Genomic DNA, 27,476 nt, shown 5'->3' on the forward strand with positions numbered 1-27,476 from the left:
CAACCCGAAGGTGCAGCTAAATGGTCCTCACCAGGTTGACTAGACCTGGGGTGCACCAGAAGCCACTCGCAGACAGCTGTTTCAGCCTTTTGGGTCTCATCAGTGGGAGGTTGGTTGTACTGGCTTTGCCAGTTTCAATCTGGGTAGGTTTACCATACACATTAAGTTATGGTGGGTGAAAAATGTGACAAAAAACCTCCCCCGTTAGCATATAGCCAATAAAGAATGTCACTTCTGAGCATATTCACATATGTCTTAGACTGGTCTGCAACCCTGCTTTTCACCATTATCACCTAGCATACAGTGCTCCCACTGCAGGACGGAATTCTGGGAAAAACATGCAAAAGGACACACAATGTGTCACCTTATGCCTGAAATCCATTTTTACATGGGACCCTTATAAGCAAAGGCTCGCTGTTCACACAGCTTTTAAGCACAGCATGGGTTTGCAGACCTGTCTAAGACGTGAATGTGCACACAAGTGATATTCTTTATTGGCTATATGCTAACGGGGGAGTTTTTTTCGCCTTTTTCCCCACCATAATTTAATTAATGTGCATGGTAAACCTACCCAGCTTGAAACTGGCAGAGCCAGCCTCACACAACCAGCCTCACACAACCAGCCTCACACTGAGGAGACCCAAAAGGCTGAAATAGCGTCTGTGAGTGGCTTCTGGTGCAATGGAAAAAAACGGTAACGCACTACCGATGAAAAAATGAAGAGAACGAGGGTGACTCGAAACTAAAAAAGTTTATTGGATCAACATAGAACATAGAACCAACATGTTTCGCACTTATGGCGCTTTCTCAAGGTCCATATATACACCATTCTCAACTCATTTTATAATATGTAAAAGGATATATATATATCCTTTTACTGTAATGCCTGCGCTCACCACGAACAAGGCGGGACCCTGGTACTGAGGTGGGAAAGTATTAAACTGCGCACCCACAGCAGCAGAGGCGCGCCTGGAGGGTGGATAGTCGAGATCGCCGGGTCTGTGTTGGAGAGAGTGGGTTAGTCTGGATACTTGCCGAGGTCGTAGGTAGGTGCCAGGAGAGTAGTCAGTGTCCGGAGTGCCGTGGTCAGGGGTTGGAACCAGTAGGAAGGTAGTTAGTCCGATAGCCGTGGTCAGGAATTGAGAAGTGCGGATGGTTTGAGGCAAGCCCGACGTCGTCAATAAATAAGGAAATGATGTATGCTACTTTAGATCGGGAAGACATGAAACGAGAAGGCATCAGCTCGAATTGGATGAAACATTGATTGAGAAACCCACGACACCCATGTGGGTCACCGCCGTAGCGATTGGGGGTAGGTAGTCATGGTTCAGAAGCGGTAGCCTCAGGGATGAGTGTAGAAACCGCCGCCATGGGGTTGCCGAAGGAGAAGAAGAGTGTTGTGTTAGGGAGGTAACGGGTTGAACAGACTGTTGGAGCATGTCCATGCGCTGGTTATTTAACTCCTGAATTTTGTCCAGTCTGTCAAACATGTTGGCGTGCGCTGTCAAGAGTCGACTCACCTCAGCGGGGTCAATGTTTGTGGGGCTGAGCATACTGTCAAACAAGGCGGGACCGTGAGGCTGAGGTGGGGATATTGATAGCCACCGACCAACAACCAAGCACACACGTCCAGAGTGCAGAGTGGTAGGCGGTCCCCGCGGTGTCAGTCTTCCTTGTGGCGGCGCCTGCGCGCAGGCTGTGGCTGACGTGCGTCACCTGTGATGTCGTGGGATGTGTTAGGGGCCGGAGCCAGAGAACAGTCCCTGCGGTGTCTGCCCTTCCAGCAGCGCGGTGCCTGGGCGCAGGTTGGTGACGTCGCGAGATGCGTGATGGGGGCGGGACCTTGCGCTGATCCTCACAGGTCTCCTCTCCACCCCTCTCATCTAAAACCTTTCCCCCCCCTTCTCGTCCCCCATACCTGTGAAACTCCCTCACACTTGGTATACACCAAGCACCTTCTCTCCCTTAAAATAATCTTAAAACATTCCTTCTAAATGAGCATTTAAGTAGCCAGGACTCGTGGTTACTGTCCCACATCCACAGTCCCACTAACCAACCATTGTGGCCAAGCACTGCCATCTTCTGCACTTATTTCCTCACCTGCTGTCTGTCAGCAACGGAGCGCAAGGAGGAGCGTGCGCCCGTGCGATCTGTGGACTCAGGTGCACTCGCGACGGGGAGTTGTGGCCATGGTGTCACCAGGCTGGTTCACACTGATTGGCTCAAGCGCTCACGTGACGCGGCCGTCGCGCAAAAAATCAAAAAAAAATTTGTCTCTTCAAAATTCTGCCGTGCTGTCGCGTGCGGCATCGCGTCCACTATGGCCGCAGCCTTACTTCAGTGCTACAGGGACAATAAGGCACTCAGGAGCTGGGTTACTGCGGTGCTACAGGGGCAATAAGGCACTCAGGAGCTGGGTTACTGCGGTGCTACAGGGGCAATAAGGCACTCAGGAGCTGGGTTACTGCGGTGCTACTGGGGCAATAAGGCACTCAGGGGCTGGGTTACTGCGGTGCTAATGGAGCAATAAGGCACTCAGGAGTTGGGTTACTGTTGTGTGATAGGACAATAAGGCACTCAGGAGCTGGGTTACTGCGGTGCTACAGGGGCAATAAGGCACTCAGGAGCTTGGTTACTGTGGTGCTACAGGGGCAATAAGGCACTCAGGAGCTGGGTTACTGTGGTGCTACAGGTGCAATAAGGCACTCAGGAGCTGGGTTACTGCGGTGCTACAGGAGCAATAAGGCACTCAGGAGTTGGGTTACTGTTGTGTGATAGGGCAACAAGGCACTCAGGAGTTGGGTTACTGTTGTGTGATAGGGCAACAAGGCTCTCAAGTTTGTGTTTTTTAAAAGCTTTATTAATCACTGTTCCATATAGACTCTTTAACAGACAAATACTATAATGCAGTCAAAAAAAATATATAGTAATATTTCTAGTTACACAATATAACTAACACATTAACCTAGGGCTAAAAATACTTACAATACTCCGCCTCCCACAGCCACTGTATACAGTATAATATATATATATATATAATATATATATATGGGATTTAAAGGTGCAATCAGTCTTACAGATGAAAAATACATTGGAATATATAAATACATACTGAGGGAACTTTAACTTATGTTACGACTTTACAAAATATTCATGTTCTGGTTTTATCAAAACTGTTTGGTTTTGGATTTTTATCAAATTATGTGAAACAAAAATCTCAAAATAAGTAGGAAAATGCTAAAATAGCACGTAAAAAGGACGACAAACGCTTAAAATAAGTATAAAATCATAAAAACCATCAGGAAACTTAAATAATATAACTAAAAAAAAAAAAGATATGGCGAGAATGACCCCTTAAGTTTTCCATTCCACTGGTAACCCTACAATAGCACTAAGTCACCCCAAAAATGAGAACATGTAATAGTAATCTTGACTGTACACTTGTAGCTTTAATGATGATGCAAACTGTATAGATGGGCATCTGACCTGGCGTTCTGGTTTTGGAATGTAAGGTTCTGGTAGGTTCTGATTTCACATACGCGGTTTTCTGGTTTTGCCCATCCCGAAAATATATACACAAATATATGTATATAGTCTCTATAACAGCAATGAAATATATATATATATATATATATATATATATATATATATATATATATATAATATGCACATACATGTGTGTATATAAATATTTCTATATGTATAGAAAAATATAATTACAAATATGTATATCTTACTATATAAGGGTCTACACACAAATATATATATATATATATATATATATATATATATATATATATATATATATGCATGCGTCAATATATTTATTCAAAAATACATAGAAAAATATAAATATATTGATATAAAATTTTGGATATATATGTTACATATATTCTCGCTTTCTGTATATAATGCAATATGTATACATATTTATAGTTAATGTAATGTACGTATACACACACATATATTTAAAAAAATAGCATTTGTAAGAATAATTGCACCTGCTGTTTGTGCATGTGTGTGCGCATGTGTGTGTATATGTGTATACACACACACACACACACAATAACACTTCTGATCAGATCCTCAGTACCCCCAATAATCATATATTATTGGGTGTCTCACTGACCACTCTCATCTTTATGATTATGAAAGGGCCTGAAATGCGCCTGTACCCCTTTAAAAATTAAGCTTTGCAATGCACCCAGATCCCTGTCATACTGTGAGCGCTCTGCAGGTATCTCTATGGCAGGTGAGGGGTTAAGAGCTCTGCAGGTGTCTCGCGCTCTGACAGGGGAGGGGTTAAGTGCTCTGCAGGTCTTTGGCAGGGAAGAGAGGTTAACTGCTCTGCAGTTATATCTCTCTGGCAGCGGAGGGGTTAAACACTGTGCAGGTGTCTGGCAGTGACATAGTTAAAGGAGCCCTCCCTTAAATCGGATATTATCTCCCTCCCACCATACATACACATACATCTTTGTGGGTCACATGACAGTTCACGGGGATCAGTGCATTCTAGGTTGCGTAGTCTTCACTTTGCAGCAGAGGATTCTGGTCCCTGTGGGTCCTGGGGGCTGGAGTTCAATGCTTGCTGGTCTTTGAAGTGGAATGCAGCGAAGCGAACCTTCTTGACAGCGCTCGCCTCTCCACCACACATCAGGGGGGGGGGGGGGGGTGAGGTGTATGAAATGTCTAGGATGGTGAAGGGGAAGAGGGGGAGAGGAGAGGATAAGAGAGAGAGGAGTAGGGGATAAGAGAGAGGAGAGAGAGAAAGGCAGAAGTAGGACAGGAGGGGATAAGAAAGAGAGAAAAAGAGACAGGCGTAGGAGAGGAGGGGATAAGAGACAGGGTGAAGGAGAAGACATGGGGGGGAAAGAGGAGGAGTAGAGGAGTAGGGTGGAGGAGAGCAGGGGGGGGGTGGTAGTTTACGTATCAGAGGGCCATGAGTGAGGGGGAGCTGAGTGAGTCGGAGGATGAGCGCTCACTCCCGCTGCTCCGCTGGTATCGGACTCCACAGGCTCCTCCCTCTGGGTAGGTGAAGACAAATGAAGAGGTATAAGAGGCCACAGCTGCACAGTCTAACTCCCGTGGCGGCAAACAGACAGGGAAGGTGGCTACCTCCGGCTGGGGGTAGGAGGGCAGGAGGGCTCCGGGGGGGTACGAGGCCGGGCCCGGAAGGGGCAGGTCGGAGTCCTCGTCATAGGGTAGTTTACACCCCGGCCGGTGAGATAGCAGTGTAAACTCCAATTGCTCCTTCTGTCTGCGAAGGTCACTGATCTCCGACTCCAAGGTGGACTTCTCCTCCTCCAGGAGGTCTGTCTCCTGAATGGAGAGAGGGAGTGAGAGAGAGAGAGTGTGAGAAGAGAGGTAGGGGGGGAACAGAGGGGCACAGATAGGGAAGGGAGAGAGGGAGTGTGAGAGGAGTGAAGGAAAGGGAGATAAGAGGGAGGAGAGGGCATCTAAGAGATAGATGAATAGGTGATGAAGATATATACACACTCTGCAGTCTGACAGAGGGATAGATACAGAGGGATGACGGAGGTATACACACTCTGCAGTCTGACAGAGGGATAGATACAGAGGGATGACGGAGGTATACACACACTCTGCAGTCTGACAGAGGGATAGATACAGAGAGATGACGGAGGTATACACGCTCTGCAGTCTGACAGAGGGATAGATACAGAGGGATGACGGAGGTATACACACGCTCTGCAGTCTGACAGAGGGATAGATACAGAGGGATGACGGAGGTATACACACGCTCTGCAGTCTGACAGAGGGATAGATACAGAGAGATGACGGAGGTATACACACGCTCTGCAGTCTGACAGAGGGATAGATACAGAGAGATGACGGAGGTATACACACGCTCTGCAGTCTGACAGAGGGATAGATACAGAGAGATGACGGAGGTATACACACGCTCTGTAGTCTGACAGAGGGATAGATACAGAGAGATGACAGAGGTATACACACGCTCTGCAGTCTGACAGAGGGATAGATACAGAGAGATGACGGAGGTATACACGCTCTGCAGTCTGACAGAGGGATAGATACAGAGGGATGACGGAGGTATACACACGCTCTGCAGTCTGACAGAGGGATAGATACAGAGGGATGACGGAGGTATACACACGCTCTGCAGTCTGATAGAGGGATAGATACAGAGGGATGACGGAGATATACACACGCTCTGCAGTCTGACAGAGAGATAGATACAGAGAGATGACGGAGGTATACACACGCTCTGCAGTCTGACAGAGGGATAGATACAGAGAGATGACAGAGGTATACACGCTCTGCAGTCTGAAAGAGGGATAGATACAGAGGGATGACGGAGGTATACACACGCTCTGCAGTCTGACAAAGGGATAGATACAGAGGGATGACGGAGGTATACACGCTCTGCAATCTGACAGAGGGATAGATACAGAGAGATGACGGAGGTATACACACGCTCTGCAGTCTGACAGAGGGATAGATACAGAGAGATGACGGAGGTATACACACGCTCTGCAGTCTGACAGAGGGATAGATACAGAGGGATGACGGAGGTATACACGCTCTGCAGTCTGATAGAGGGATAGATACAGAGGGATGACGGAGGTATACACACTCTCTGCAGTCTGACAGAGGGATAGATACAGAGAGATGACGGAGGTATACACACGCTCTGCAGTCTGACAGAGGGATAGATACAGAGAGATGACGGAGGTATACACACGCTCTGCAGTCTGACAGAGGGATAGATACAGAGGGATGACGGAGATATACACACGCTCTGCAGTCTGACAGAGAGATAGATACAGAGAGATGACGGAGGTATACACACGCTCTGCAGTCTGACAGAGGGATAGATACAGAGAGATGACGGAGGTATACACACGCTCTGCAGTCTGACAGAGGGATAGATACAGAGAGATGACGGAGGTATACACACGCTCTGCAGTCTGACAGAGGGATAGATACAGAGAGATGACAGAGGTATACACGCTCTGCAGTCTGAAAGAGGGATAGATACAGAGGGATGACGGAGGTATACACACGCTCTGCAGTCTGACAGAGGGATAGATACAGAGGGATGACGGAGGTATACACGCTCTGCAATCTGACAGAGGGATAGATACAGAGAGATGACGGAGGTATACACACGCTCTGCAGTCTGACAGAGGGATAGATACAGAGAGATGACGGAGGTATACACACGCTCTGCAGTCTGACAGAGGGATAGATACAGAGGGATGACGGAGGTATACACGCTCTGCAGTCTGATAGAGGGATAGATACAGAGGGATGACGGAGGTATACACACTCTCTGCAGTCTGACAGAGGGATAGATACAGAGAGATGACGGAGGTATACACACGCTCTGCAGTCTGACAGAGGGATAGATACAGAGGGATGACGGAGGTATACACACGCTCTGCAGTCTGACAGAGGGATAGATACAGAGAGATGAAGGAGGTATACACGCTCTGCAGTCTGACAGAGGGATAGATACAGAGAGATGACGGAGGTATACACACGCTCTGCACTCTGATAGAGGGATAGATACAGAGGGATGACGGAGGTATACACGCTCTGCAGTCTGATAGAGGGATAGATACAGAGGGATGACGGAGGTATACACGCTCTGCAGTCTGATAGAGGGATAGATACAGAGGGATGACGGAGGTATACACGCTCTGCAGTCTGATAGAGGGATAGATACAGAGGGATGACGGAGGTATACACGCTCTGCAGTCTGATAGAGGGATAGATACAGAGGGATGACGGAGGTATACACACGCTCTGCAGTCTGACAGAGGGATAGATACAGAGAGATGACGGAGGTATACACACGCTCTGCAGTCTGACAGAGGGATAGATACAGAGGGATGACGGAGGTATACACACGCTCTGCAGTCTGCAGAGGGATAGATACAGAGAGATGACGGAGGTATACACACGCTCTGCAGTCTGACAGAGGGATAGATACAGAGGGATGACGGAGGTATACATGCTCTGCAGTCTGACAGAGGGATAGATACAGAGGGATGACGGAGGTATACACACGCTCTGCAGTCTGAAAGAGGGATAGATACAGAGGGATGACGGAGGTATACACACGCTCTGCAGTCTGAAAGAGGGATAGATACAGAGAGATGACGGAGGTATACACGCTCTGCAGTCTGACAGAGGGATAGATACAGAGGGATGACGGAGGTATACACACGCTCTGCAGTCTGACAGAGGGATAGATACAGAGGGATGACGGAGGTATACACACGCTCTGCAGTCTGACAGAGGGATAGATACAGAGGGATGACGGAGGTATACACACGCTCTGCAGTCTGACAGAGGGATAGATACAGAGGGATGACGGAGGTATACACACGCTCTGCAGTCTGACAGAGGGATAGATACAGAGGGATGACGGAGGTATACACACGCTCTGCAGTCTGACAGAGGGATAGATACAGAGGGATGACGGAGGTATACACACGCTCTGCAGTCTGATAGAGGGATAGATACAGAGGGATGACGGAGGTATACACACGCTCTGCAGTCTGACAGAGGGATAGATACAGAGAGATGACGGAGGTATACACGTTCTGCAGTCTGATAGAGGGATAGATACAGAGGGATGACGGAGGTATACACGCTCTGCACTCTGACAGAGGGATAGATACAGAGAGATGACGGAGGTATACACACGCTCTGCACTCTGATAGAGGGATAGATACAGAGGGATGACGGAGGTATACACACGCTCTGCAGTCTGATAGAGGGATAGATACAGAGGGATGAAGGAGGTATACACGCTCTGCAGTCTGATAGAGGGATAGATACAGAGGGATGACGGAGGTATACACACGCTCTGCAGTCTGATAGAGGGATAGATACAGAGGGATGACGGAGGTATACACACGCTCTGCAGTCAGATAGAGGGATAGATACAGAGGGATGACGGAGGTATACACACGCTCTGCAGTCTGACAGAGGGATAGATACAGAGAGATGACGGAGGTATACACACGCTCTGCAGTCTGACAGAGGGATAGATACAGAGGGATGACGGAGGTATACACACGCTCTGCAGTCTGCAGAGGGATAGATACAGAGAGATGACGGAGGTATACACACGCTCTGCAGTCTGACAGAGGGATAGATACAGAGGGATGACGGAGGTATACACGCTCTGCAGTCTGATAGAGGGATAGATACAGAGAGATGACGGAGGTATACACACGCTCTGCAGTCAGATAGAGGGATAGATACAGAGGGATGACGGAGGTATACACACGCTCTGCAGTCTGACAGAGGGATAGATACAGAGAGATGACGGAGGTATACACACGCTCTGCAGTCTGACAGAGGATAGATACAGAGGGATGATGGAGGTATACACACGCTCTGCAGTCTGCAGAGGGATAGATACAGAGAGATGACGGAGGTATACACACGCTCTGCAGTCTGACAGAGGGATAGATACAGAGGGATGACGGAGGTATACACACGCTCTGCAGTCTGAAAGAGGGATAGATACAGAGGGATGACGGAGGTATACACACGCTCTGCAGTCTGACAGAGGGATAGATACAGAGAGATGACGGAGGTATATACACGCTCTGCACTCTGATAGAGGGATAGATACAGAGGGATGACGGAGATATACACACGCTCTGCAGTCTGACAGAGGGATAGATACAGAAGGATGACGGAGGTATACACACGCTCTGCAGTCTGACAGAGGGATAGATACAGAGGGATGACGGAGGTATACACGCTCTGCAGTCTGACAGAGAGATAGATACAGAGGGATGACGGAGGTATACACACGCTCTGCAGTCTGACAGAGGGATAGATACAGAGAGATGACGGAGGTATACACACGCTCTGCAGTCTGACAGAGGGATAGATACAGAGGGATGACGGAGGTATACACACGCTCTGCAGTCTGACAGAGGGATAGATACAGAGGGATGATGGAGGTATACACACGCTCTGCAGTCTGACAGAGGGATAGATATAGAGAGATGACGGAGGTATACACACGCTCTGCAGTCTGACAGAGGGATATATACAGAGGGATGACGGAGGTATACACACGCTCTGCAGTCTGACAGAGGGATAGATACAGAGGGATGACGGAGGTATACACACGCTCTGCAGTCTGATAGAGGGATAGATACAGAGGGATGACGGAGGTATACACACGCTCTGCAGTCTGATAGAGGGATAGATACAGAGGGATGACAGAGGTAAACACACGCTCTGCAGTCTGACAGAGGGATAGATACAGAGGGATGACGGAGGTATACACACGCTCTGCAGTCTGACAGAGGGATAGATACAGAGGGATGACGGAGGTATACACACGCTCTGCAGTCTGACAGAGGGATAGATACAGAGAGATGACGGAGGTATACACACGCTCTGCAGTCTGACAGAGTGATAGATACAGAGAGATGACGGAGGTAAACACACGCTCTGCAGTCTGACAGAGGGATAGATACAGAGAGATGATGGAGGTATACACACGCTCTGCAGTCTGATAGAGGGATAGATACAGAGAGATGATGGAGGTATACACACGCTCTGCAGTCTGACAGAAGGATAGATACAGAGGGATGACGGAGGTATACACACGCTGTGCAGTCTGACAGAGGGATAGATACAGAGAGATGACGGAGGTATACACACGCTCTGCAGTCTGATAGAGGGATAGATACAGAGGGATGACGGAGGTATACACACGCTCTGCAGTCTGATAGAGAGATAGATACAGAGGGATGACGGAGGTATACACACGCTGTGCAGTCTGACAGAGGGATAGATACAGAGAGATGACGGAGGTATACACACGCTCTGCAGTCTGACAGAGGGATAGATACAGAGGGATGACGGAGGTATACACACGCTCTGCAGTCTGACAGAGGGATAGATACAGAGAGATGACGGAGGTATACACACGCTCTGCAGTCTGACAGAGGGATAGATACAGAGGGATGACGGAGGTATACACACGCTCTGTAGTCTGACAGAGGGATAGATACAGAGGGATGATGGAGGTATACACACGCTCTGCAGTCTGACAGAGGGATAGATACAGAGGGATGACGGAGGTATACACACGCTCTGCAGTCTGACAGAGGGATAGATACAGAGGGATGACGGAGGTATTCACGCTCTGCAGTCTGACAGAGGGATAGATACAGAGGGATGACGGAGGTATACACACGCTCTGCAGTCTGATTTAGGGATAGATACAGAGGGATGACGGAGGTAAACACACGCTCTGCAGTCTGACAGAGGGATAGATACAGAGGGATGACGGAGGTATACACACGCTCTGCAGTCTGACAGAGGGATAGATACAGAGGGATGACGGAGGTATACACACGCTCTGCAGTCTGACAGAGGGATAGATACAGAGAGATGACGGAGGTATACACACGCTCTGCAGTCTGACAGAGGGATAGATACAGAGAGATGACGGAGGTATACACACTCTCTGCAGTCTGACAGAGGGATAGATACAGAGAGATGACGGAGGTATACACACGCTCTGCAGTCTGACAGAGGGATAGATACAGAGGGATGACGGAGGTATACACACGCTCTGCAGTCTGACAGAGGGATAGATACAGAGGGATGACGGAGGTATACACGCTCTGCAGTCTGACAGAGAGATAGATACAGAGGGATGACGGAGGTATACACACGCTCTGCAGTCTGATAGAGGGATAGATACAGAGAGATGACGGAGGTATACACACGCTCTGCACTCTGATAGAGGGATAGATACAGAGGGATGACGGAGGTATACACACGCTGTGCAGTCTGACAGAGGGATAGATACAGAGAGATGACGGAGGTATACACACGCTCTGCAGTCTGATAGAGGGATAAATACAGAGGGATGACGGAGGTATACACACGCTCTGCAGTCTGATAGAGAGATAGATACAGAGGGATGACGGAGGTATACACACGCTGTGCAGTCTGACAGAGGGATAGATACAGAGAGATGACGGAGGTATACACACGCTCTGCAGTCTGACAGAGGGATAGATACAGAGGGATGACGGAGGTATACACACGCTCTGCAGTCTGACAGAGGGATAGATACAGAGAGATGACGGAGGTATACACACGCTCTGCACTCTGATAGAGGGATAGATACAGAGGGATGACGGAGATATACACACGCTCTGCAGTCTGACAGAGGGATAGATACAGAGAGATGACGGAGGTATACACACGCTCTGCAGTCTGACAGAGGGATAGATACAGAGGGATGACGGAGGTATACACACGCTCTGCAGTCTGACAGAGGGATAGATACAGAGGGATGACGGAGGTATACACGCTCTGCAGTCTGACAGAGAGATAGATACAGAGGGATGACGGAGGTATACACACGCTCTGCAGTCTGACAGAGGGATAGATACAGAGAGATGACGGAGGTATACACACGCTCTGCAGTCTGACAGAGGGATAGATACAGAGGGATGACGGAGGTATACACACGCTCTGTAGTCTGACAGAGGGATAGATACAGAGGGATGATGGAGGTATACACACGCTCTGCAGTCTGACAGAGGGATAGATATAGAGAGATGACGGAGGTATACACACGCTCTGCAGTCTGACAGAGGGATATATACAGAGGGATGACGGAGGTATACACACGCTCTGCAGTCTGACAGAGGGATAGATACAGAGAGATGACGGTATACACACGCTCTGCAGTCAGACAGAGGGATAGATACAGAGGGATAGATACAGAGGGATGACGGAGGAATACACATGCTCTGCAGTCTGATAGAGGGATAGATACAGAGGGATGACGGAGGTATACACACGCTCTGCAGTCTGACAGAGGGATAGATACAGAGGGATGACGGAGGTAAACACACGCTCTGCAGTCTGACAGAGAGATAGATACAGAGGGATGACGGAGGTATACACACGCTCTGCAGTCTGACAGAGGGATAGATACAGAGGGATGACGGAGGTATACACACGCTCTGCAGTCTGACAGAGGGATAGATACAGAAGGATGACGGAGGTATACACACGCTCTGCAGTCTGACAGAGGGATAGATACAGAGAGATGACGGAGGTATACACACGCTCTGCAGTCTGACAGAGTGATAGATACAGAGAGATGACGGAGGTATACACACGCTCTGCAGTCTGCAGAGGGATAGATACAGAGAGATGACGGAGGTATACACACGCTCTGCAGTCTGACAGAGGGATAGATACAGAGGGATGACGGAGGTATACACGCTCTGCAGTCTGATAGAGGGATAGATACAGAGAGATGACGGAGGTATACACACGCTCTGCAGTCAGATAGAGGGATAGATACAGAGGGATGACGGAGGTATACACACGCTCTGCAGTCTGACAGAGGGATAGATACAGAGGGATGACGGAGGTATACACACGCTCTGCAGTCTGACAGAGGATAGATACAGAGGGATGATGGAGGTATACACACGCTCTGCAGTCTGCAGAGGGATAGATACAGAGAGATGACGGAGGTATACACACGCTCTGCAGTCTGACAGAGGGATAGATACAGAGGGATGACGGAGGTATACACACGCTCTGCAGTCTGAAAGAGGGATAGATACAGAGGGATGACGGAGGTATACACACGCTCTGCAGTCTGACAGAGGGATAGATACAGAGAGATGACGGAGGTATATACACGCTCTGCACTCTGATAGAGGGATAGATACAGAGGGATGACGGAGATATACACACGCTCTGCAGTCTGACAGAGGGATAGATACAGAGAGATGACGGAGGTATACACACGCTCTGCAATCTGACAGAGGGATAGATACAGAGGGATGACGGAGGTATACACACGCTCTGCAGTCTGACAGAGGGATAGATACAGAGGGATGACGGAGGTATACACGCTCTGCAGTCTGACAGAGAGATAGATACAGAGGGATGACGGAGGTATACACACGCTCTGCAGTCTGACAGAGGGATAGATACAGAGAGATGACGGAGGTATACACACGCTCTGCAGTCTGACAGAGGGATAGATACAGAGGGATGACGGAGGTATACACACGCTCTGCAGTCTGACAGAGGGATAGATACAGAGGGATGATGGAGGTATACACACGCTCTGCAGTCTGACAGAGGGATAGATATAGAGAGATGACGGAGGTATACACACGCTCTGCAGTCTGACAGAGGGATATATACAGAGGGATGACGGAGGTATACACACGCTCTGCAGTCTGACAGAGGGATAGATACAGAGGGATGACGGAGGTATACACACGCTCTGCAGTCTGATAGAGGGATAGATACAGAGGGATGACGGAGGTATACACACGCTCTGCAGTCTGATAGAGGGATAGATACAGAGGGATGACAGAGGTAAACACACGCTCTGCAGTCTGACAGAGGGATAGATACAGAGGGATGACGGAGGTATACACACGCTCTGCAGTCTGACAGAGGGATAGATACAGAGGGATGACGGAGGTATACACACGCTCTGCAGTCTGACAGAGGGATAGATACAGAGAGATGACGGAGGTATACACACGCTCTGCAGTCTGACAGAGTGATAGATACAGAGAGATGACGGAGGTAAACACACGCTCTGCACTCTGATAGAGGGATAGATACAGAGGGATGACGGAGGTATACACACGCTGTGCAGTCTGACAGAGGGATAGATACAGAGAGATGACGGAGGTATACACACGCTCTGCAGTCTGATAGAGGGATAAATACAGAGGGATGACGGAGGTATACACACGCTCTGCAGTCTGATAGAGAGATAGATACAGAGGGATGACGGAGGTATACACACGCTGTGCAGTCTGACAGAGGGATAGATACAGAGAGATGACGGAGGTATACACACGCTCTGCAGTCTGACAGAGGGATAGATACAGAGGGATGACGGAGGTATACACACGCTCTGCAGTCTGACAGAGGGATAGATACAGAGAGATGACAGAGGTATACACACGCTCTGCACTCTGATAGAGGGATAGATACAGAGGGATGACGGAGATATACACACGCTCTGCAGTCTGACAGAGGGATAGATACAGAGAGATGACGGAGGTATACACACGCTCTGCAGTCTGACAGAGGGATAGATACAGAGGGATGACGGAGGTATACACACGCTCTGCAGTCTGACAGAGGGATAGATACAGAGGGATGACGGAGGTATACACGCTCTGCAGTCTGACAGAGAGATAGATACAGAGGGATGACGGAGGTATACACACGCTCTGCAGTCTGACAGAGGGATAGATACAGAGAGATGACGGAGGTATACACACGCTCTGCAGTCTGACAGAGGGATAGATACAGAGGGATGACGGAGGTATACACACGCTCTGTAGTCTGACAGAGGGATAGATACAGAGGGATGATGGAGGTATACACACGCTCTGCAGTCTGACAGAGGGATAGATATAGAGAGATGACGGAGGTATACACATGCTCTGCAGTCTGACAGAGGGATATATACAGAGGGATGACGGAGGTATACACACGCTCTGCAGTCTGACAGAGGGATAGATACAGAGGGATGACGGAGGTATACACACGCTCTGCAGTCTGACAGAGGGATAGATACAGAGAGATGACGGTATACACACGCTCTGCAGTCAGACAGAGGGATAGATACAGAGGGATAGATACAGAGGGATGACGGAGGTATACACATGCTCTGCAGTCTGATAGAGGGATAGATACAGAGGGATGACGGAGGTATACACACGCTCTGCAGTCTGACAGAGGGATAGATACAGAGGGATGACGGAGGTATACACACGCTCTGCAGTCTGACAGAGAGATAGATACAGAGGGATGACGGAGGTATACACACGCTCTGCAGTCTGACAGAGGGATAGATACAGAGGGATGACGGAGGTATACACACGCTCTGCAGTCTGACAGAGGGATAGATACAGAAGGATGACGGAGGTATACACACGCTCTGCAGTCTGACAGAGGGATAGATACAGAGAGATGACGGAGGTATACACACGCTCTGCAGTCTGACAGAGTGATAGATACAGAGAGATGACGGAGGTATACACACGCTCTGCAGTCTGCAGAGGGATAGATACAGAGAGATGACGAAGGTATACACACGCTCTGCAGTCTGACAGAGGGATAGATACAGAGGGATGACGGAGGTATACACGCTCTGCAGTCTGATAGAGGGATAGATACAGAGAGATGACGGAGGTATACACACGCTCTGCAGTCAGATAGAGGGATAGATACAGAGGGATGACGGAGGTATACACACGCTCTGCAGTCTGACAGAGGGATAGATACAGAGAGATGACGGAGGTATACACACGCTCTGCAGTCTGACAGAGGATAGATACAGAGGGATGATGGAGGTATACACACGCTCTGCAGTCTGCAGAGGGATAGATACAGAGAGATGACGGAGGTATACACACGCTCTGCAGTCTGACAGAGGGATAGATACAGAGGGATGACGGAGGTATACACACGCTCTGCAGTCTGAAAGAGGGATAGATACAGAGGGATGACGGAGGTATACACACGCTCTGCAGTCTGACAGAGGGATAGATACAGAGAGATGACGGAGGTATATACACGCTCTGCACTCTGATAGAGGGATAGATACAGAGGGATGACGGAGATATACACACGCTCTGCAGTCTGACAGAGGGATAGATACAGAGAGATGACGGAGGTATACACACGCTCTGCAATCTGACAGAGGGATAGATACAGAGGGATGACGGAGGTATACACACGCTCTGCAGTCTGACAGAGGGATAGATACAGAGGGATGACGGAGGTATACACGCTCTGCAGTCTGACAGAGAGATAGATACAGAGGGATGACGGAGGTATACACACGCTCTGCAGTCTGACAGAGGGATAGATACAGAGAGATGACGGAGGTATACACACGCTCTGCAGTCTGACAGAGGGATAGATACAGAGGGATGACGGAGGTATACACACGCTCTGCAGTCTGACAGAGGGATAGATACAGAGGGATGATGGAGGTATACACACGCTCTGCAGTCTGACAGAGGGATAGATATAGAGAGATGACGGAGGTATACACACGCTCTGCAGTCTGACAGAGGGATATATACAGAGGGATGACGGAGGTATACACACGCTCTGCAGTCTGACAGAGGGATAGATACAGAGGGATGACGGAGGTATACACACGCTCTGCAGTCTGATAGAGGGATAGATACAGAGGGATGACGGAGGTATACACACGCTCTGCAGTCTGATAGAGGGATAGATACAGAGGGATGACAGAGGTAAACACACGCTCTGCAGTCTGACAGAGGGATAGATACAGAGGGATGACGGAGGTATACACACGCTCTGCAGTCTGACAGAGGGATAGATACAGAGGGATGACGGAGGTATACACACGCTCTGCAGTCTGACAGAGGGATAGATACAGAGAGATGACGGAGGTATACACACGCTCTGCAGTCTGACAGAGTGATAGATACAGAGAGATGACGGAGGTAAACACACGCTCTGCACTCTGATAGAGGGATAGATACAGAGGGATGACGGAGGTATACACACGCTGTGCAGTCTGACAGAGGGATAGATACAGAGAGATGACGGAGGTATACACACGCTCTGCAGTCTGATAGAGGGATAAATACAGAGGGATGACGGAGGTATACACACGCTCTGCAGTCTGATAGAGAGATAGATACAGAGGGATGACGGAGGTATACACACGCTGTGCAGTCTGACAGAGGGATAGATACAGAGAGATGACGGAGGTATACACACGCTCTGCAGTCTGACAGAGGGATAGATACAGAGGGATGACGGAGGTATACACACGCTCTGCAGTCTGACAGAGGGATAGATACAGAGAGATGACGGAGGTATACACACGCTCTGCACTCTGATAGAGGGATAGATACAGAGGGATGACGGAGATATACACACGCTCTGCAGTCTGACAGAGGGATAGATACAGAGAGATGACGGAGGTATACACACGCTCTGCAGTCTGACAGAGGGATAGATACAGAGGGATGACGGAGGTATACACACGCTCTGCAGTCTGACAGAGGGATAGATACAGAGGGATGACGGAGGTATACACACGCTCTGCAGTCTGACAGAGGGATAGATACAGAGGGATGACGGAGGTATACACGCTCTGCAGTCTGACAGAGAGATAGATACAGAGGGATGACGGAGGTATACACACGCTCTGCAGTCTGACAGAGGGATAGATACAGAGAGATGACGGAGGTATACACACGCTCTGCAGTCTGACAGAGGGATAGATACAGAGGGATGACGGAGGTATACACACGCTCTGTAGTCTGACAGAGGGATAGATACAGAGGGATGATGGAGGTATACACACGCTCTGCAGTCTGACAGAGGGATAGATATAGAGAGATGACGGAGGTATACACACGCTCTGCAGTCTGACAGAGGGATATATACAGAGGGATGACGGAGGTATACACACGCTCTGCAGTCTGACAGAGGGATAGATACAGAGGGATGACAGAGGTATACACACGCTCTGCAGTCTGACAGAGGGATAGATACAGAGAGATGACGGTATACACACGCTCTGCAGTCAGACAGAGGGATAGATACAGAGGGATAGATACAGAGGGATGACGGAGGTATACACATGCTCTGCAGTCTGATAGAGGGATAGATACAGAGGGATGACGGAGGTATACACACGCTCTGCAGTCTGACAGAGGGATAGATACAGAGGGATGACGGAGGTAAACACACGCTCTGCAGTCTGACAGAGAGATAGATACAGAGGGATGACGGAGGTATACACACGCTCTGCAGTCTGACAGAGGGATAGATACAGAGGGATGACGGAGGTATACACACGCTCTGCAGTCTGACAGAGGGATAGATACAGAGAGATGATGGAGGTATACACACGCTCTGTAGTCTGATAGAGGGATAGATACAGAGGGATGACGGAGGTATACACACGCTCTGCAGTCTGACAGAGTGATAGATACAGAGAGATGACGGAGGTATACACACGCTCTGCAGTCTGACAGAGGGATAGATACAGAGAGATGATGGAGGTATACACACGCTCTGTAGTCTGATAGAGGGATAGATACAGAGGGATGACGGAGGTATACACACGCTCTGCACTCTGATAGAGGGATAGATACAGAGGGATGACGGAGGTATACACACGCTGTGCAGTCTGACAGAGGGATAGATACAGAGAGATGACGGAGGTATACACACGCTCTGCAGTCTGATAGAGGGATAGATACAGAGGGATGACGGAGGTATACACACGCTCTGCAGTCTGATAGAGAGATAGATACAGAGGGATGACGGAGGTATACACACGCTCTGCAGTCTGACAGAGAGATAGATACAGAGAGATGACGGAGGTATACACACTCTCTGCAGTCTGACAGAGGGATAGATACAGAGGGATGACGGAGGTATACACACGCTGTGCAGTCTGACAGAGAGATAGATACAGAGGGATGACGGAGGTATACACACGCTCTGCAGTCTGATAGAGGGATAGATACAGAGGGATGACGGAGGTATACACACGCTCTGCAGTCTGATAGAGGGATAGATACAGAGAGATGACGGAGGTATACAAACGCTCTGCAGTCTGACAGAGGGATAGATACAGAGAGATGACGGAGGTATACACACGCTCTGCAGTCTATCGGTTAGCTCTCTCCGCCGGTTCCTGCATTTTGCAGCCGCCAGTTTATTCCTCTCTCTCCTCACTCGTCTCTTTTCTTCCTCCTCCGGTGTCAGCTGGGGGGGAGAAAGGCATATATAGTCCTACTGGTGCCACATTCAACCAGTCCTAGAGGTCCCGCACATTATTACAATTCTAGAGATCGCCCATATTATAACAGCCTTAGAGGTCCCCCGCATTACCCCAGTCCTAGAGGTCCCTCACACCATACCTGTCTAAGATGTTCCTCCACAATACCCCAATCGTAAAACTCACACATTACCCCACTTCTAAAGGTCCCCCACGTTTTTCCAGTTCTAGATGTCCCCTACATTACACCAGTCCTAGAGGTCCCTCTTAATTACATTAATCCCAGCGGTACAGCAAAATTACCCAACTCCTAGAGGTTTCCCCACATTAAACCAGTCCCACAGGTCCCAAACATTACCCCAGTCCTAGAGGTGCCACTCACCGCCTCATCCCTGGATCGCTTGGCCCGAGCCCGTGCTGGCCGGGTCCCCGCCCCTGGCCCCTGTGGTGGGGGTGGTCCGTACCCCCCTGGGAGGGAAGAGTAGCTGGTGCCCGGGAGGTCGTAGGGGTCAACGGAAGGACCCGGCAAGGGTTGTGACTGAGCCATGGAGGAGATGAGGGCTGGTGTGACCAGCCACTGCAAGTCTTGGCTACTGGTGATGGCCGTGACAGTGGGGACAAAGGAGGTGGGGACATCACACAAAGCCACACACTCCTGGGGGGGGAGAGAGAGAGTGTCAGCTCCTGGGGAGAAATTGAGAGGTAGGGAGATACATACAGAGACATACAGTAGACAGACACACACAACGACAGACACACAGATACATAGAGACACACAGACACAGATAGACAGACAGATACAGGTAGTCCTCGCTTTACGACGTTCCGCTGTCCGTCATACGCGTTTTCCGACGGCGGCTAATGCAATACAAAAACTGCATTATCCGCCGCAAATTTCACGTATCCGACGAAATCGTCACCGGTTAACATTGGTCACGCTTTCCGACAATCTGTCATCCGACGGGGGTTTTCGGGAGGCATTGTGTCGGATAAGCGAGGACTCACTGTACACACAGATACATAGACAGACAGTATATACAAAGATATACAGACAAAAACACACACAGCATTAGACAGATACAGATAAAGACACAGATAGGTTGATCGATATCACAATATATATTTTATACACTGTGTTCTTCTATATTTCACACTCAATTCCCATGAAAATGCGCACAATTGTAGGTCTGTTATGTAGATTAACCCTATGTAAGAAACACAACGGAGACAATCAACTGATGTTAACTAAATTAATGTCACTGTATTAAGTCAACAAGTACCACATACACTGCGGGAGGTTCAAGTTCATTAAACGAGAAATAGATTTTTCTTTGTAGCTCGTAAATGTGTTAAACTGTTGTAATTTAATCTGAAACACTAAAATTACTATAAAGTTTGAGTTCAAAATATGGTTTAACATGTGTGTTCAAAATGTCCTTCTGCCGAAACGCCCGAAGACGAGAACGCCGCTGACTGATTACATAATCGATAACGCGCTGATCCAGCTGCTCCCATTCCTGAACGATACGTTGTTTTACGAATTAGTTTTTTCAGTCCTAGCGACCATTCTTTATCAGGAAACATTTTATGGAAGTGTTTTGGACCATAATTCTTGCTCTGTCTCACCACTTTATACCGTGCTTATCGTCTTCACTTAACACCATTCTGTAACGATGCACGTGATGAGGTCATCACGCCGTCACCAATTCCAAAGAATATTGATTAGATTATAAAATAATTCTTAAATGTAATAATCTCTGTGACAGACCTATAATTAATCATTGTCATGAAAACGTAGTGATTTTTCTGCAAGATATGACGAAAAAATAAAAGGGGTCCTATGTTTTCTGAACAGTGTCTGTGTGTTTGTGTGTCAGTACTCATAGGTAAATATTCTGATAATGCAGAGAAGGGGTAGGGGAGTAATTACCCACTTTGGGAAATAGGGGGTGTGATGGGTATATGTTCCCAGGGTATTTATATGGTGTGTGTGGTCCCGGACAGGAATTCCCTAAGACTTTAATGTGATTATCTGCCCAGTGACATCAAAAGGCAGGGCAATACTGACCTTTATCTGCCCCCTCTATCTCTAGCGGCACCTCTGGATCTTTATTTGCCTCCTCCACCTTATTGTCCCTCCTATATAATAATAATGTCCTCTTCTATTTATTTTCCCTACCCCTAATTACCACTCCTATCTACCCCCTCTCCCCAATTACCTACCAGCCCCTTTGCTTATTTACCCCACCCTAATTACCACTCCTATCTACCCCCTCTCCCCAATTACCTACCAGCCCCTTTGCTTATTTACCCCATCCTTCCTGACCCTTCCCCTAAATACCATCCATATCTACCACCTTACCCTAAATATACTTTGTATCTGCCCCTTTCCACTGATTATTCTCCTTTCTATCTCATTCTCCTATATATCCCTCCTATCGGACCCTTTCCCCTTAATACCACTACTATATACCCCCTTGCCCTAAATACCCCCATCTGCCCCCATCCTCTAAATACACCACCTATCAGCCCACTTCTCCTAATTATCTCCTATATGCCCCATTCCCCTAAGTATCACTCCTATCTGCCCCTTCCCCTAGCTACCCCCAACTACCCATTTTATCTGCCCCTTCCCCTAATTACCCCTTCTATCTGCCCCTTCCCCTAACTACCCCCAACTACCCATTTTATCTGTCCCTTCCCCTAATTACTTCTATCTGCCCCATTCCCCTAACTAACCCTCCTATATGCCCCATTCCCCTAACTAACCCTCTTATCTGCCCCGGCCTCCTCCTAAATACCCTGCACATCTATCCGCACCCTAAATATCCATTGTATCTGCCCTTTAACCTAATTACCCCTCCTATCAGCCCCTTCTAAATATCCAGCATATCTCCCCCTTCCCCTAACTACCCCTCTTATCTGCCCCTTCCACTAAATACACTTTCTATCTGCCCCCTTCCACTAAATACACTTGCTATCTGCCCCATTCCACTAAATACATGTCTATTTACCCCATTACACTAAACACACGTCCTATCTGCCCCATTACACTAAACACACTTCCTATCTGCCCCATTTCTCGACTTAATTTTCCTATGTGTCATATTCCCCTAATTACATCCCTATCTGCCCCTTCCCCTAATTACATCCCTATCTGCCCCTTCCCCTAATTACCCCCTATTTTCCCAATTATCCTAAATACCCCTACGATATTCCTCATTCTAGTTACCACATTCCCCTAATTCCCACTCCTATCTGCCGCATTTCCCCTAAATTCCCCTCCTATCTGCCCCTGTCCTAATAACCTCATATTCTTCCCCTAAATACCCCTTCTGTGTGCCCAATTCCCCTAATTACGCCTCCTATTTGCGCCCTTCATCAGATTGCCCTACCAATCTACCCTCCCCCCATTTCTCTCAGATCCGACATCAGGGTGGGTGTGGCCTCCTATAACCCAGCCCCTTGTCACTGACATCATTAGCTAATCCTGCCCCCTTCGTCGGCGCTGCGTTCCAAAATAGAACGCGCGTACGTTAAGTGAACGCAGCGTGTGTGCCGAGCGTCACCCGGGGGGAGCTCCCCTACGTCACGAAGCACGCACAGTACGTCAGCCCCGCCCACAACTGCTGAAGAGAGTGTGTATACGATGTATATACAGCGACTATATATACACACACATTTATATATAGAGGATATGTATACTATGTATATACAGCGACTGAATATATACACACACATTTATATATAGAGAGTGCAAACTAACTGCATGTGCTAGGGAGTATATATATATATATTATTGCTGTGTATATACTCACTGATACTTTAATACTACAATAAATATATAGTGGTCTATATATATATATATATATATATATATATGTATGTATGTATGTATGTATGTATGTATGTATGTATGTATATATATATATATATATATATATATATTTACACCCATTGTGATACTATACAAACACTCACGTTTTCTTATAAGCTGTAACTGTTAAACGTTTTCATTGTGTCTAATTCTTATTAATATATATTTATACATCTCTACATCTATCTATCTCTCTATCTATCTACCTATCCACTCACACATGGCACACACATTATATATAATTATGCATATTGATATATATAAAATCCTTTCTGTAAAATACTGTAAGTACCTGATATGTATTAGAAATAAATATATTTAACTATACCATGTATATATAAAATGGGTTGATTTTAAAATGACTATATTTTTACATTGAAAGTGTATGTGTATGTATCTATATATACACAAGTTATGGTGGGTAAAAAAAAAAGTGACAAATACCCTCCACAGTAAAGCATATAACAAATGGAAATATTACTGTATGCTCATTTGCATGTCTTAGACATATATATATATATATATACGTTAATAGTTTTGAAGCAAAAATGTGCTCATTTGCATGTAATTTCCCAGAATCCCTTGCTGCAGTGGAAGTGCTGTGTGCTGCGTGATAATGGTGAAAGGCGGGGTTGCAGACCTGTCTAAGACATGCAAATTTAATTTGCTATATGCTTTGCTGTGAAGGGTTTTTGTCACTTTTTTTTTACCCACCATAACTTAACCAAATATATATATGTCGTAAAAGATCACTGGCACTGCTATATAGGTTTAGTGGTGAACTGGTGCACGTCCCATATAAGTAATAAAGTTATACATTACCAAAAAGCGGCAAGGAGGCGACAGCACACAAGTAGTAGGTAACAAAACGTATGTATCAAGCACAGCACAAAACTCCAACGTTTCGATCCCTCTGGGGGAAGATCCCCCAGAGGGAAAGAAACGTTGGAGTTTTGTGCTATGCTTAATACATAAGTTTTGTTACCTACTACCTGAGTGCTGTCGCCTCCTTGCCGCTTTTTGGTAATGTATACATATATATATGTCTATATGTCTGTGAGGATCCCTACAGATCCAATATACTGGCACAGCACAAGAGACAATCACATAAAAGTAGTTTATGGGGTCCAAAATGCACATATATGCCCAATGTTTCGGTCCCCAGGGGGACCTTCTTCTTCAGAATTGCTTACCAGCACGAGAGGAGACAAAAATAACATTTTGAATATTGATATTACTTTCTCATAACATGCATCACACCCAGACCCGACGTTTTGGTTCACAGGGAAACCTGATGAATATCTATATTAAAAATCTATTTTTATATATGTATGTATGTATATATTTATTTTTATATATATATATATATATATATATATATATATATATATATATATATATATATATATAAATAACAAATGCTCCACCAGATTAGAGTTGAATAGTAAAAAGGATGTTTACTGTCCAGAATAAACCATAAACCAACGTTTCAGTCCTCCCTGGGACCTTCCTCAGGACCATGGGACCTACCTCTCTCAGAGAGAGTAAAAAGATGGATACTCCTAAACAAAAGTGTGTAACGATTTTCAGGGTAGTGATGAAGGTCCCATAGCAGACCGAAACGTTGGTATCACTTCTGGACCACAATACAATTGATCTACTTCAAAATACTGAGTGTGCTATGTCGTTTATCCAAATATATATTTTTAAAATATATATATATATATATATATATATATATATATATATATATATATATATATATATATATATATATATATATATATATATATATATATATATATATATATATATATATATATATATATATATATATATATATATATATATATATATATATATATATATATATATACCCTTCTGGAGACTTGTTGGACTGTTTTCACTCTGGTATATACTAACTGTACTGTTTGGGGAGTCTCTCAGTTAATTTGTACTTTTATTTCTATATGCATATTATATATTTCTATAGGTGTATATATCACACACACTCATACAGTACACATAATACTGCATATTTACAAACAGACTGCACTGCAGTATAAACACACACACACACACACACACACACACACACACACACATAACACTTGAATCAACTCTATGCAATGCTGTCCCACTCATATGCCCACTCTGCCCCACGATATCACCACCTGTACCATGACGTCACACTCACCTGCGGGGCTGTGGCGGTGGGGGGGCTTCCAAAGGAATCCACTGATGACAGGTACTGAGACTCAGCAGAGGGAGAAGAGCTGGAGGAATCGTATCCCTGGTACATGTCCTATTGGGGTTTGGGGTAAAATATTGGGGGGGGGGGGGGGGGTTGAACCAGAAAACCCAAATTAAAAAAAAAAACTTAAAATCCGAAATTCCTGGAAGGACCAAATCCACCGAAACTGACCCCACAATGCAATGTATCCACTTAGAAAAAGAACCTTTAGCCAGAAACCCAATATATCAAAGTGGAACTGTAAAATTATTCCAATGAAGAAGTTGAAGTGTGCTGCTGGAGGCTGAAGAAAATGACTTCCACGTGTGTAAAATTCCAGGTATTTCGCAGTACTCAATCATTTAAAATGTTTTTTTAAATAGGAAAATATACAAATAATGAAATTATTAACCAAAACTAGCTATTTGGAGTCTTGAAGCTGGTGGAGATGTGAAATATGCAGCATATAAGCATATAAGCTAGTCTGTATTGACTTTTGTTTGTGTTCAGAAGTAAATAAGGTATTCAATCAGTAAAAAAAAAATACATATTGTTCCCAAAATAATTCTAAATAAGAATTACACTATTTGAAAGACAGCTATAGAAGATTGTTGTAGGGTAAAACAATTGGAAACAACCCTACAATCGCAGCAAATCCCCTATAACCAGGATCTCTTCATTATTTCCTGGCAGTGATGCTTATTGGGGAATGTTTGATACCCAAAATCGTAAGCCAGATCACCTTTCAAAGTCCTTTTAGTGTTGAATCCAGCCCTCAACACCCCCCCAACTTTAAGAATTCAAATCTTCTGCCTTCCCGGTTATGGGTTAAAAAAAAAAAAGAAAACTTGAACTACTCAAAACCCTTTTATTTTACCCCAAAACAGAATTCTTTCTCTCCAGTCTGATCCCCTATTAAAAGTATTTTCAGTGCTGATTGCACCCCCACAATATCAGAATTTCCTCTTCTCCCCTTCTTTTGTGGCAGATTTCCTTGTAGGAGTTCCAAAAATAAGGTTTTATAGGGTTTCCATGAAAACTAAGGTTTTGTTTTAGAATATTCCCAGTTAAATCGTTGTGCGTTCTGTTGTTCTCCAGAAGAAAATCCCATCAGATAAGTGGAGGGGGGTAGAAAAATATAAAATCCTATTAAAATCCCATAGACTGCAATAGATAAACACACAAGATCAGCTCACAGATTTATGAATGAAACTCACAGCACCAACCGTATTTATACAATAGGTGCCCACCCCTTGTTGACGTCACCACCCCCTTTGCTTTCCAATATCTCAGGACAGGGGTGACCCATGAACCCCAAACTTGACATGACTATAGCTGACCTGGAGCTGCCACAGACCTGTAAAAATCATCATGCTACCCCCCAGGCGAAAAGGGATATCGGGGGCAAAAGGGATGTAAGGCTTGCCCCGCCTACCCGGAGTTCCTGTGACGTAGATAGCCATATATGGTATTGTCTTTGCTGTGTTTATCTGGTTACCTAGCAGTGACGTCGGAGGGAATCCCTGTTCTCA

General features: G+C 46.6%; 1 protein-coding gene across 7 annotated transcripts; it reads right to left on the reverse strand.

Moving 5' to 3' along the window:
- Positions 1-3,813: 3,813 nt before the first annotated feature.
- FOSB (FosB proto-oncogene, AP-1 transcription factor subunit) lies at positions 3,814-27,154 on the reverse strand. Of its 7 annotated transcripts, none has more exons than XM_075608788.1 (5): positions 25,909-27,154; positions 20,217-20,489; positions 19,714-19,821; positions 5,116-5,319; positions 3,814-5,024 (listed from the first exon to the last, which is right to left on the reverse strand). In XM_075608788.1, exons 1-5 carry the CDS (start codon positions 26,011-26,013, stop codon positions 4,923-4,925), a joined length of 792 nt encoding a protein of 263 aa, XP_075464903.1. In that variant the 5' UTR covers positions 26,014-27,154; the 3' UTR covers positions 3,814-4,922. The 7 variants fall into 7 exon arrangements, with proteins under 7 accessions (XP_075464903.1, XP_075464906.1, XP_075464905.1 ...); XM_075608791.1 differs by lacking the exon at positions 25,909-27,154 and adding exons at positions 21,903-22,053; positions 22,122-22,396 and having other exon boundaries at positions 3,814-5,319; positions 20,217-20,518; XM_075608790.1 differs by lacking the exon at positions 25,909-27,154 and adding exons at positions 21,903-22,053; positions 22,122-22,395 and having other exon boundaries at positions 3,814-5,319.
- Positions 27,155-27,476: the final 322 nt, after the last annotated feature.

This window comes from Ascaphus truei, chromosome 7 (assembly GCF_040206685.1).
Source record: "Ascaphus truei isolate aAscTru1 chromosome 7, aAscTru1.hap1, whole genome shotgun sequence".
Classification (NCBI taxonomy): domain Eukaryota; kingdom Metazoa; phylum Chordata; class Amphibia; order Anura; family Ascaphidae; genus Ascaphus; species Ascaphus truei.